At 40.1% G+C, this 13242-nt stretch overlaps 1 protein-coding gene across 4 annotated transcripts in view; it reads right to left on the bottom strand.

The window, feature by feature from the left end:
* gria4a (glutamate receptor, ionotropic, AMPA 4a) overlaps positions 1 to 12175 on the bottom strand; it is a 122909-nt gene extending 110734 nt beyond the window's left edge. For all 4 annotated transcript variants that reach the window (XM_085429885.1, XM_085429887.1, XM_085429888.1 and 1 more), the window contains exons 1-2: positions 11818 to 12175; positions 6655 to 6813 (exon numbers count right to left, since the gene is read on the bottom strand). In XM_085429885.1, the coding sequence (XP_085286011.1) occupies positions 6655 to 6813; positions 11818 to 11911 (253 nt within the window). In that variant the 5' untranslated portion in view covers positions 11912 to 12175. The remainder of the gene's footprint in view (positions 1 to 6654; positions 6814 to 11817) is intronic.
* Between the last annotated feature and the right edge of the window lie 1067 nt (positions 12176 to 13242).

Below are 13242 nucleotides of genomic sequence, written 5' to 3'. Positions count from 1 at the left end.
AATTGAGCCCCATGTAGGTTAATAATTTTCATTTCATATCAATAATGTGGCATCCTTTTTTTTCCAAATACAATACCCAGTCTATATCACTAAAGACATCCAGGATGACTCCTGGCATTTTGGGGATGTGGAATGTCAGCACAATTAGAATAATTCATGACAAGTAACATGAATAAATGTAGGTTTGTTGCAAATTCAATCTCCTTGCTTTTCCAGGGCGTTTTAGATATAATTTCAGTGTACTTCCTCCAGTGTGGTCATTATGAAGACATATAACCATGCAAAACATCACAAATAAAAAAGATCGTACAGTGCCATTACTGAGCCACTCAAATCATCTACAAGATGACAGAGCCTTTTAATGAAGGAATTGAGTGAGGTAAAGGCACAGAGTAATGCTGTATACGAGTGGAAAGGTTGGCAAAATCAATGTGTGTCAAGAAGACTGTGTAAAAATTTGTATTTATGTGTGTGTGAGAGTGGGTGGTGTTGAGTTGTAGCCATCTGTTCCAGGAATCTATTTAATCAAAGCTCCAAGCCTGGATATGCAGAGAAAATTTAAACACTGATGAACTCTTTTGAAGTGTGTGGCTACATGTGTGCACACACAGAGCTCATTGTCGTCCGTGCATCAACACCATTTCAATCACTACCTAAATTGGTGCAGCGTATCAGTCATTTTCTTGTCAATAAGAAAGGATCGGGCGTGTTTCCAGAAACACGTTGGAAACAAGCCCCTTAAAAACAGCAGCGCTAAGAGCTGTTGACAGAAATGATATCAGCCAACCTGAGCTAACTGGAACCCTGGCACACTCGCAATCATTTTAAAGCTACCCGTCACTTGCTGTTGCCTGTTCACCTGTACATTTCTATGACAGATTTGCATTCATAGCATCCTATTCTTTCATTTACTTTGACATGAAATATTCCCCCTGCAAAAAAGTTACATGCAGGCAACATCGTGTTTTTTTAAGTGGAAGACTTCTGTAATCTACAACTGCGGTATTTCTGTTTATTTATTCATACAGAGCAGGAACTGTGCCGAGCAGAAGGTTTGCAACAGAGAAGGTTTTGCAAGAAATCTAGTACTGAAAAGGCGACAACTCTTTTTTCAACACTTTTTTTTTCAGGGAAAATCTTTGACAATCAGAAAATAACATCTTGTACCAACATACTGCAAAAATCCAGACCATACTGCCCACACCAGCCAAATCTAGATCCACTCATACCCCTATGGGGATGGGTCACATTCGACGCATTCGATGGGAATTGTCTCTTCTAGAGCAGGAGTGCCCAAGCTGATAAGGTACAAAGGGTCACTGAACAGTTTGATGAGTATAAAGATGATGTAAATCATGTGCTACAGCTTTCAAAGTCACCCAATGTCGAACCAGCTGAAAAGCTGAGAGTTTTCTATTGACTTATTAGACAGCCCACTCCACCACGTCATCAAAATTCAAAATAAGACAACATACTTTGGAAGATTGGTGTTTTATCACTCCATCAAAGGTCCAGAAGCTCAGTGAACCAATGTCACTGCACTTTGAAGCTTCCATCTGACTGAGGCCCTTCATGTTGGGTTTTTACTTTAATTTGTTACCCATCTGTAGGTCTACTGTTTTGCTTGTCACTGCACACTGCTGGTTATCCATATCCACGGTGATGCAAACACCCAATGAGTTCAGTGTATCAGTAATGTTTTGTTACACTGTGTCATTTATTCTAAAAGTGGGAAGCACAACTAGCAACAGAGCTAAGATTGAACAAATGTGAAGTGTAAGCAGTTTATGATATTTTATCATTATCTATATACGAGACTGTGTCCATATACTTATTAGATGTGTGAAGGCTGTTTTTTTTGTGTGATGCATAGGTGGAAAACTCTTAATTGAGAAGACTAATTGTCACCACATCTCTGAGCTGATTAATTTAGGAACAAAGCAAGACGGACACATCAAGGAGAGTCTGACTCCAACAGTTTGACTCAGGCAGGCTGCAGAGATAATCATGTGCAGCCAGCATGTAAACGCAATCTGTGGCAGTCAGTTATTGATTTGTGAATAACTGACTATAGGGACAATCTATATTAACTTAAGGTGGCAAATGAGGTCATGCATCGCAGCGATAATCAACCAACCACACCACACAGAACTGCACATCCTGCCTAATCATCTTTACAGCTGTGCAGTAATGAATAGAATAGAAAGCAATAGAATAGAATAGAATCTCACTTACACCCAAACACTCATCATTATGTTTTTAAGCTTTGACGCCACAAACAAAGCATAACCACCTATTGTTACAAATCGTTTCCTCTCAATTTCTTCCGTCTCTGCCTCTAATGCACCTTATCACTTTCTGACTATCTTCATCGCACTCTGTCTCAGTGGATTGTTTTGGTTTTCACAGCACACACACTATCACGCACCTTAGTGGTGCAAAGGTTTGTAGACGCACACGTACACAAATCAAGCACATGGATTAGCATGATCAAACCCTTGAAAAGAGATGGAGCTCTTCGCCCAGTGGAGTAGTGTGGTTCTCTACTGGGACACATTAATACAAACATCAATACACACAGCTTTAACAAAGTAAGACACAGAGTCACATCCTACACAGATATATGTGCTGATATAGACAGAAATACAAAGATTGATGGCAGATGAGAATATACGGATGTGTGACACTGCTATGAGAAAATGGTTTGTACTCCTGGGTGACCAGGAGAAGCGATGGGGACCGAGGATTTTCATGATCCATTCACACTTTCTGAATGCTAGAATAGAGAGGAACTAGCCAAGGTCAGAGGCAGTATTCGCTATTCAAATTCGGAGTGTTGCTCACCACCCGGAGCAAGAGTCAAGGATTAATTTAGTGATCCATTCGCCACGCCTGTGCAGAGGATAGGCGCAGTAAAACGCAATGAAGAGGAAGAGTCTGAGGAGATGGAAAGACAAGGAGGGAAAAGAGGGAGAAGTGGAAACCGGCGAAGGTGAGAGGGAGGGATGGAACAAAAGTGAAAAGAGTGGGCAAGAAAGGGAGAGAGAGAAAAAAGATGCAGAGAGAAAGAAGTGGCTCTGCTTGTTACGCGTAGCCTGTGGAGAGAGCAAGAGAGAGAGGGGAAGAGCCCATGGTTTGCATAGAAGAGCCTCCTCTTGCCAACACCTGTGCGTGTATGTGTGTGTTTGTTTGCACACTTGTAAGAGAACGGTACACATATGATTCACTGAAAATAAACTTGAGCGGTTGTGTTAAGAGCAAGGAAGAAACGGGTCAGTCAGCACAAAAGTGTGGCTTCTTGATGATGGTTCATGAATGTGAATTCCTGAACTGCATCAACAGAATCCAAAGACTGAAACCGAATGATTTTGGAGATTCCCTGAATTTTCAGTTATCACAAGGAATTTGATATTTTCGATTAAGAGTGAATGCTTCTTTAGCCTTTGGATAGCAGAGGTGTGACAAGTATTCAGAGAGAACAAATGTAGGCACAGGGAGAACATGCAAACACAGAAAGACACTAGACACTCTGTGAGATATCTGAGAAAAAAATTATCCACCCTCTCTGAGAATATCATTTAACATACATTAACTATCTATATCTATATCTCTATATCTCTTCATTGGGAAAAAATGCAGCGCTTACATTGAAATATTTAGTCCCAAATCTCCACTTTTTTATGGCACAACAGGGTTTCTGATGGTCACATTTCTAAGTCAGTCAGGCTGATTGATGGCACCTTCATACTCCTCCCCTTACTTTATAAGAAAGCATCAACCTGATGTTTATTCATTGTGCACCATTCCACTCACTCGCTCAGCTTAACAATGGACTGGAACAGATGCAGTGTGTGAAGGAATCTAAGGGTGGGAGGTTGTAGACTATCAATTTTCCAGTGACTGTAGCTGTATTAACTAATCTATTAATTTATGTGGCTCTGTGGTGCAGTGTGTAGAAACAAACTTGGAAATTACATTGTACACTTTTGATTTATGATTAAATATAACTAGAATTTTACTTCAGTTAAATTTTAGCAATTCCCTTTTGGGTGGAGGGTATGGCATCTCGAAATTAATTTTACTCGCGTAACAAACATAAAACTATTGTCAGGTGATGCTTTAAACATTTCAGATTCTGAACCATTTATTTGTTCCTGGAAAACAAATTGATATAATATTGTGAAGACAAGCGGTGCATTGTTGTAAAATACTGTATTGATTTCGTACACAGCACCTAGTTAATAACCCTGGTGGTCGATTTGTTAAAGCTTAATGAGATAAGGAGGTAAAACGGTGCAACACAGTCTCTTGAGAATTTCCCTAAAATAGGATGGATGGACTTTAGAACTGAGTTAACGAGGGAACGTGATATGATGATGCCCTTGAGAGGAAAAACACATATTTTGCGAACAGTTGGATAAATGATAAATAAATTCTTTCTTCTTAAAGCTTTCACTTTTCTGCTTTATCAAACTCACCCAATGTCTAGATTCAGCTCACCGAGAGTATCAGTGAAGCTTTATCCCCTCTCAAACACTGGCATAAAAGACACTGCACTCAAACATGCAATCACAAAGACTTGTAAACAAGCGCAGGCACACAACTGACTTAAACTGGGGCTTCTAGAAAACAAATAACTAAATGACTATCATACAAAATACACAAGGACATCTCTCAGTCATATGAGTTGAAAACAAGAACAAGAATCACATTGATCTAACATGCCCTAAACTGTTGGTCAAACTGGCGATGTGACACAAATCAGACTAAAGAAGCAGTTATAACAAACAGTTCTGAACTTTGTGGGAAACAACATTAGTTGATTAGTATAAATTCAACCCAGTCTTGATTGCTGCTCAAACGTGTTAAGGGTTTTAAGCGGAAAAACCTAACACATTTGATAGCAATCAAGAATGGGTGAAAAAATGGGTTAAAAAACAGTCTAAGGTGGTAAATGGCCACTGAAATATCAGTTTACCATTCTTCTCTTGGCGATTTCAAAGATGACCATACTTTAATACTGACTTTTGACCTTTGCTGCTTCAGGAAGTGGACGACTTGTCGTAATTGATGGAACCATGAATGGAACCCCCTCAAGCAGACTTGGGTTACACAGTACAACAATGATCTGAAAGGTAAGTCCTCCTCTGAGTGACTCACAAAGAAAATTAAGGTTTTGAAGTAGCCTAGTCAAAGTCCAGACTTAAATCCAGTTTCTTAAATCCAAACCTCATACAGAGGTTATCATCAGTGGCTGGATTTCTCTGTAAAGATTTCCTCCCCAGCAATGTGAAAGACTCATTACCATTTATCATAAACACTTGATTGCAGTCATTGTTGCCAAGGGTGGCGCAACCAGTTATCATTTTATTTTGTTTAATTTTGTGTAATATTAAAATGTTTTTGATGATCTTACACATGTAGATGTGCAAATATGTAAATTAAATAAATAAATAAAAATAGCCAACAAAGAAAAATGTGTTAAAGCTAACGCTATCCAGAGCTTAGAGCCGCAAGCCAGCAGCCTCGGTGTGAGCAAAGGATCAAAGCAGTTAAGAAAAAAATAATGGAGCTGAGTGAAAAAGAGAAGAGGGTGGATGTCCTGTAATCTAGTGAAGTTTTAAACATACTGTAAAATGATGTAAGTACCTGACATGTGATTTTTTTTTAAATAAATCTGTTCCATCTTATTTTGTTTGGTAAGGTAAGATTGGTCAGGTAAACTCAAAAGCTCATTTTTGGTATCTCTTTCCAATGGCAGAGCACTTTATTTATACTGTCACTTAAATGCTTTCATTATGCAAATTGCATTGAGTGGAATTAAATTTTGTGTCCATATGTTGTCACTTACAATTCTTGGAAAGAAAATAGCTTCTGGCAAAAATCGGTATTCCACAGTTGGGGCTCCTCTATGAAAAACCCAGAGAAACCTGCAGCATGTGCAGCAGTTCTGACATATCGCCAACCAGCTGCCCATATAGTCTTGTTAACACTACCTTGCGAGCGCAAACATCGTAAAATCTCTCTCGTAGGCTTCCAGGTCGACAGGGAGTTTGAAGGATTAGATGTCATCCCCTCATGAACAGACAGGGATGGTGAAAGATTAGCTGTCATCTTTCAAAAGATCAGAGAGGACACAAGCACCAACTGTTCCCCTCTGTTCTGAACACAAAGGACCCATATTAAACACTGTCTGCAACAGTTCCCAGACTAATTTTATACTTGTAACAGCCTGCAATATTTTGTGATGGGTTATGTTATCCTTTTACAGATGGGAGTGATGATGTGAATAGAAGAGAATGAAATAAATCAGTCTGGGTAACAACTGCCAACAGAATTAACCACTTGACAGTGCTTCAAAATGCCACACAGCAACGACTTTAGCATTTATCACTGTTTCATTGTCTTGTACAGTGTCTAAAATCAGCACTTTAAAACATCAATTTGAAGAAAAAGACCGCTCGAAGCAAGATATGATACTGTGCGTTTAAAATACGGTTACAGTTTGATCCTTTGAACAACTTCAGGTAGAAAATAAAACAAATATTTATCTAAAATGGTAATGACAGATTAGCTAAAGGGAGCAAAAGGCATGGAGAGAGAGGCATACTGTACGCATTTGTTGTTTAACCAGCTACATAGTTAAGTACTTACATGCATTGGTGACTGCAAAGCTGTTGGCAGTCTCTATGTTGTCCACATGTGGAACCAGGTTAAAGGGAGCTTCCGTAGCATTAGGGCTGGTGTTGTGAAGGAAGATAGCTAGTCGAAAAGCTGTATACTCCTGATCAGTATTCCTAATGAACAATCCACCTAGAAAGAGGGACAAAGAGAGAAGAAGAGAGGCCAAGAAGGTAAGAAACATGATTCAAAAGAAAGGAAGTGAGTTATTGTGAGGCGGAGAGGGGTCGGGTGGGAAAAGTCGCGAAAGACGGAGAGTGACAGGTAGAAGAGTAATGAGGGGAACGAAAGATAAATGGGGAGGGCAGAGAAAAACAGAGGAGGGGAGAAGTGAGGAGATAGCCAAGATCTTCATTAGCTTTGTTATAAAAGGTAATTTGTCTTTTAGCACATTCTCGCTCTCTGTCTCACGCACAAACATGAATACCAACACATTTATGGAGGCTCACACTGCAGACTGCATTGATGAAATCTGAGAAAGACAGAGAGATGGAGAGGAAAGGAGAAGAAAAGAGAAACGACTAAGCTGTCGGGAAAGCCATCAAAGAGATAATGAGTCTGAGAGGACTTAAAAGAAAACAGATCAAAAAGGGTCAGCCAAATAAAGGAGGAGAATATGCCATGAAAAAACACAGAGTAACAGAGAGCAAGCGTTAAAAGTCATTGTTTTTTTTTAAAAAAATGAGAGCTTCCCCTCATGCAGTTCAGTGAAAGAGAATGAGAAGAAGAGGTAGGAAGAAACAGAAAAGGTAGCTGTATTGCATAAAACAGGAAAAAAGGCCAAATTAACAAGAAGATAAAACTTATACAGATATGTAGGAAAAGAACTAGAGAGATAGATGGGACTGACAGGTTACTACTTGTACTAGAAAGGAAAGAAAGAAAAAAATGGGGGAAAAGCTGTTAAAGGTCATGTAATCTTTTCCATACATTCTCAATGGAAAAGATTCTGTTCTTTAACCTTGAAAAAATATGCTACCTGTAATATAACACCAGTAACTTTAAAATCAACAGAAGAGATCAAAAATGTTATAGATATGCTAGGTATTTGCCTTCAGTGAGATATAAATGGAACAAAATATGAATTAAATAAGTGGGTGAGACAATGTTTGAAAAGCTCTGAGAGTGACCCACCCACTAAAAAGAGGAGCGTAGGGAGACATGAAGTTTTTCACTGCAGTCTAGTGAAAAACTAAGTACACCCCATGATTCAGCACCTTTAGAAGCAAAAACTTCACTTCAAAAACAACTTTATTATAACTTCATCAGTCTCTCACATCATGATAGAGATATTTTGGCCAACTCTTCTTTGCGTTACTAAAATTCATTGAGGTTTGTTCATGCACAGTTCTGTTAATGTTCATCTCAGCATTTCAGTCAGTGTGAGCGCTGAAATTTGACTGTGTCATGCTGACAGCTTGAGTCTTTTCTTTTTCAGCCGTTCTGTTGTAGGTTATTGCTATGCTTGGGATAGTCATCGTCCTGCTGCGTGACTCAATATTAGCTAAGGTTTAGCTGTCGAACAGACGACCTCCCATTTGACTCTAGAACACTTTGGTGTACAGCAGAATTTAAGGACCACTGTGGCTGAAAAACAAGCTCATTGTTCAAAAAGTCTTGTCATTTGTTCAGGTTCAGCTTTGCAAACCTAAGCAATGCTGCCATGTTCTATTTTGAAGAGGCTTTCTGCAGTAAACCCATTCAGGACATACTTATTCAATCTTTTCATGAACTTTTCCATTACGCAGTCTAACCATGGTGCAAATTCACTGGGAGGTCCAATCTTTGTGGTATTTTGCCAAGTAATACCCGAATGCTTCAAAATTATAAACTGGCAAAAGGTCTCTTTTTCTAGAGGTGCTTAAACTTGCTCATGATGAGGTGATCAAATATCTGGCAGCATCTGGCATCTACTTACCTTCCTAATTCCTGTGGAAACATTAAGGGTGTACTTAGTTTTTCACAGGACTGCAAAGAGTGATGTGAAAATGTTTAGAGTTTTTTTTCATATCACCTCTTATGCAAAGAATAACCCCTTGTAAACTACACATCAGCAGCCTAAGCTGTGTTAAGATAACATAACATAGCAAAATTATATCAGCTAAAACACTGAAAAAAATGGATTTTTCACCTGATTCACTCCAACAGATGGATGGCAGCAATGAACCTCCAACCACCAAAGAAGAGAGAAAACTGTGAGCGAAATGGTCTGTTTGACTGAACCATCTGGAATGTTGTGTTGTAAACTGTTTTAAACGTCAATCACAAATGTACTCGGCAGTCAGAAGACAATAAAATTAAGCCACAACCTAAAGGAGCTTTTAGAGCTATCGAGCAGTCAGTGCTGCTAACAGTCATGGCTTGTGTTAGGTACATATTAAAATTGTACGTATGAAAGCAACTCGCAGTCAGTCACTTTCTTGTATCTTTAAAATACTTAGCAAGTACTTGGATAAATCATTTATTTAGTGTCATAACTAAAAAAACACACCTGTAGCGCTTACTGGCAAGTAGTCCCTTGTAGGGCATCTATAAGTCCAGGCGGTTTGTTGTTTAGCTATAAGTGCTCAGGATCAGGATCTTGCAATTTATCTTGCAAATCTTGCGATTTTAACAGGTATTAGAAGGCATGAGCGCATCATTGGAGTTTTAACAGATTTACACGCTGTCCGTTTACCTGTCCGTTTTTTGGATTGATTTGAACATTTTATTTAAATTTGCTCAAATTTTAAATGGTATAGCACACAGCTGTTTAACCAAGCTGCTCAACTTATATAACCCCAAAAAGAGCACGGAGATCATCTTTCCTGATGCTCTTAGTGCAGCCGAGGTCTTAATTTAAGCATAGAGGGGATCGGGCTTTTGCAGTTGCAGCCTCTAGTGGAAAAACCTGCCACTTGATATTTGTACTGCAGTCTATACAGTCTTTTAAATCCCATCTTAAAACTCCCTTTTTCTATTTTGCCGTTTAATTCCAGTTCAGTTGGACTTCCTGTTACTCTTGAGTCCCATTAATGTCTTTTTTATGTTGTGGTGTCTTTTTTGGTTTGTTTTTAGTCACATTTAATTGTATTTATTTGTTTTTATGTTTTGTTTTGTTGTGCTTATTTTACTGAGCTAAGATTTTATCTTGTTTGTTTTGTAAAGCACTAGGTCATCCTTGTTGCTTTGTTCTATTGAAATAAAGATTGACATTGACGTTAAGATAATCACATAAATTAATTCTGCCTAACATTACGACTTGAGGAAAACCAACGTGAATTAGTTTCAACCGAGTCAGGCTCAAGTCAACTGAATTGGATTACACGAGCAGACTGTGAAGCCTTGACATTGCTTTGCGAGAGAGAGAGGAGAAGAGGGGTTGAGAAAGGAATGACAGGGGAGGAGATGGGAGGCAGAGCATATTGAACAAAGCAATTATCACTACATAACATGTCACTTATCCATGTGGCTGCATGTGTCCCTTTAATACATCAGCTTCACTCTGATTTCTAGTGTTTCTTCTACAAAGCCCAGAGAAATCATCTCCAAATATCAAGACACACGTCTGTACACATACACAGAGAAGACCTTACAGCTGGAGCATGTGTGGGAACTGCGCAAATTTCACAAGAAATAATTTTGTGCAAACATTACAATTTCATCCAAAACTGAATTGTTGTATGGCTTATGATTAGAAATTCCAAGTGGCTTGTTCAAAAATGAAAATATATTTTAGTTTTAGGGTAAAATATCCTCTGAGAGAACACACACACACGCACACACATACAAACACACTTAACACGTACTGAAACTAGATGAGGACGTCATTGCAGTAGTTTGTCAAATAATTTTTTCTACATATTCGCATCTTTATTCTTCTTTGTCTCACACTCTCTTTTTCAAACACACGTATGTAAAAAAAAATTGTCTGTGCATCCAATGGCATTACACTTGTGTGCAATGCAGAGATATGCAAATGACTTCTCAAGTCAGCCCGAGAGCCAAGTGGATGATCATGTATGTATATTGGAGTGTTTTAAGGAGGCTGGCCAGAAGGAGGGAAGAAAAGACTGCATGTGTGTGCTTTAGCATGATCGTGCATGCTTCATGCAGCATGTAGACGTATGCAAGCATGTTCACTGTGAGCATGTGTTGTTGAATGTTTAGATGCGTGCTTGACATTTGTAACTACTCAAATGCGCAGAATACACCAGGTGTGCATTACTCTAACTGTATGTGGACAGTGTATGTGTGCACATCCATGCTTGAATATCAGTGCAAATGTGTGTATGTGTGTATGCGTGTACCTGTGTGTATAAAATCAGGAAATATTTAGCGCATTAAGTTTATTGGCAGCTGTAGAGAGACAGAGTCAAGGAGGCGAATCTCATTATAGGACCTCCCAGCTGCCCCCCACAAGGAGTGATGCAGTGCATTCATTATCACACACATGCCTGGCTGGATGTGTGTATGTTTGTGCGTGAAGCAAAGAAGGGGAGGAAGAGATTCTGAGCATGTGTGGTGGTTCATATGAGTAAACCCATGATTCAGATGCAGTTAACTTCATCTCAGATCTATTAGATGGCTTGAAATACAGGCTCATCCCGCACTGACACGGGGTAACTGGAAAAGGGCAGACAGCGAGAGAGAGAGAAAGTGTGTGTGTGTGTGTGTGTGTGTGTGTGTGTGTGTGTGTGTGTGAGAGAGAGAGAGAGAGAGAGAGAGAGAATACTGCAGTGTCTAAACACTGAAGAAGACTAGAAGGGAACAAAGCTCGCTGAAACATTCATGAGCCCCGAACAGCGTGTAAAATACACGCAAATACATTAGAAGGACAGACAGAGTGAAAGCGTTTGTGTGCATTTATAAACCATATGAGTCACAACCAAACCAGCACTAAAATATCTTGGATTAGAAAAATAATAATAAAAGTAAGAAAAGATGCACCACAGAGGGAATGTTCCTATAGTTATATGTTCTTCTGTTCCTTCATTCTTAAGTGGATTTCTCGTGTTTTACAGAATCTTATGGTTTGCTGGGTCCTGGTGCACCTTTTTTTCATGGTGACTGCTGTCCGCTAAAAATCCACCAAAATTCCGCGTAGTGTGTCAGATCTGAGTGTCCGTGCGTAAAATCAGTAATCCTCCAACTCACCTATCTGCACTGAGCTGGGGAAAGCCCCTGTCGCCAGCCCCCAAAGGGCGGAATACACCCCGAGAAAGTGCCAAGAAAAAATTATAATCCTCATTTTTCTTTAATTCAATCCCTTCAGAAACTGTTGAGAGACATCGAGGGAGATGGGGAAGATGCGAAAAGACAGAAAAAGGCGCTAGAAAAAAAGAGACGGGGAAAAAAGAGAGAAGAAGATAAGAGAGGTTTTATTTTCCCCCGTTTCCCGGGTCGTATTCCTATTCCATGGTGGTTTCGGTCGGTTCTTTCCCTGCAGTGTCCGCTCAGAAGAAAGCTGTGGGTCCGGTGCACATGTGAACACAGGGAGAGAGAAAGAGTGAGGGGAAACTCGTAGAATGATTGGCGAGCAGGGAGAACAGCCTGCATGGAAGAACTGGACATGCGCGCCCAGTCTCTCTCTCTCTTCAGCTCGTCCGCCCCTGCTCTGTCTCTCACTCGCTCACTCACTCACCCAGGGTTAGACGGACTGTTTCTCCATCTCCTTCTACATCTTCCACCCTCCTTCTCCGACGTCTTTAGGTTTGCTTGAACCCAAATGGTAAATTCTGGACGGGTTAAAGTGGAGAGAAAAACAAAACAACAGAACTCATGTTTAATCTGTCAATGAATGATTCACAAAAGGGGTGCGCGGGGCATAAAGTCAGAAAATCAAAGTGATTAATTTGAAAATGCGACGTTTAACATATATACTGTTGGGTTTTTGGGGGTGGCGTTGTTGTTGGTGGGGTTTAAGTCCAAAGTGAGAAAGAGTGTCAGAGAACGCGCGCTGGTGAATAACTAATTACATTACGAACCCAATCCATCCTCACGCAGCGCTCCACTCCGCTGTTAGAGCGGAATATGTTTGTCCAACCTGTGCAAACCTGTGAGGGAAACCTCAAGCTCTCTTTAACTGCCGGACGCCGTTCGCGTCCCGAGTTTCAGCTAAAATCATCGTTATTTCAACGTCACGACCCCGTGAGCGCAAACATCTGCCCAGTGAGGGGAAAACTGCAAATACAAGAGAGACGGTGCGACCATTCCTTGACACGGGCTCATAAAAGTCTGAAATAATGAGATAGTCGGAATAGCTTAGAATAAGGGAATAAAACGGCGGAAAGGGAATCATAGCCCGGAGTACTCCGTGTTAGAGTGCGTTATGTTAATGCCGTATCCCATTCAGAGTCGTTTAATCTAGCCTGCCGGTAGCAGGTCGGTAAAACTGACAGACGGTCTGGGATCGCGTAGTTACACGGTGGAGAGCACACTTTCATTTTTCCAGATGGCAAAACGAAAGGGTTGCTTCACGGCTTGTCCCAGTGAAAGATGTACTCTGCCCGTCTTTGAAGGGTTTTCCCGGTCGGTTGCAAGAACATGCGACTAAATCAAACAGCCTGGAAAAATGCGAGT

Source organism: Copadichromis virginalis, linkage group LG14 (assembly GCF_057382275.1).
Source record: "Copadichromis virginalis isolate Kocher_CV1m ecotype Utaka linkage group LG14, C_Virginalis_male_GT1.1, whole genome shotgun sequence".
NCBI classification, from domain to species: Eukaryota; Metazoa; Chordata; class Actinopteri; order Cichliformes; family Cichlidae; genus Copadichromis; species Copadichromis virginalis.
This window is presented reverse-complemented; position numbering and strand designations above follow the sequence as displayed.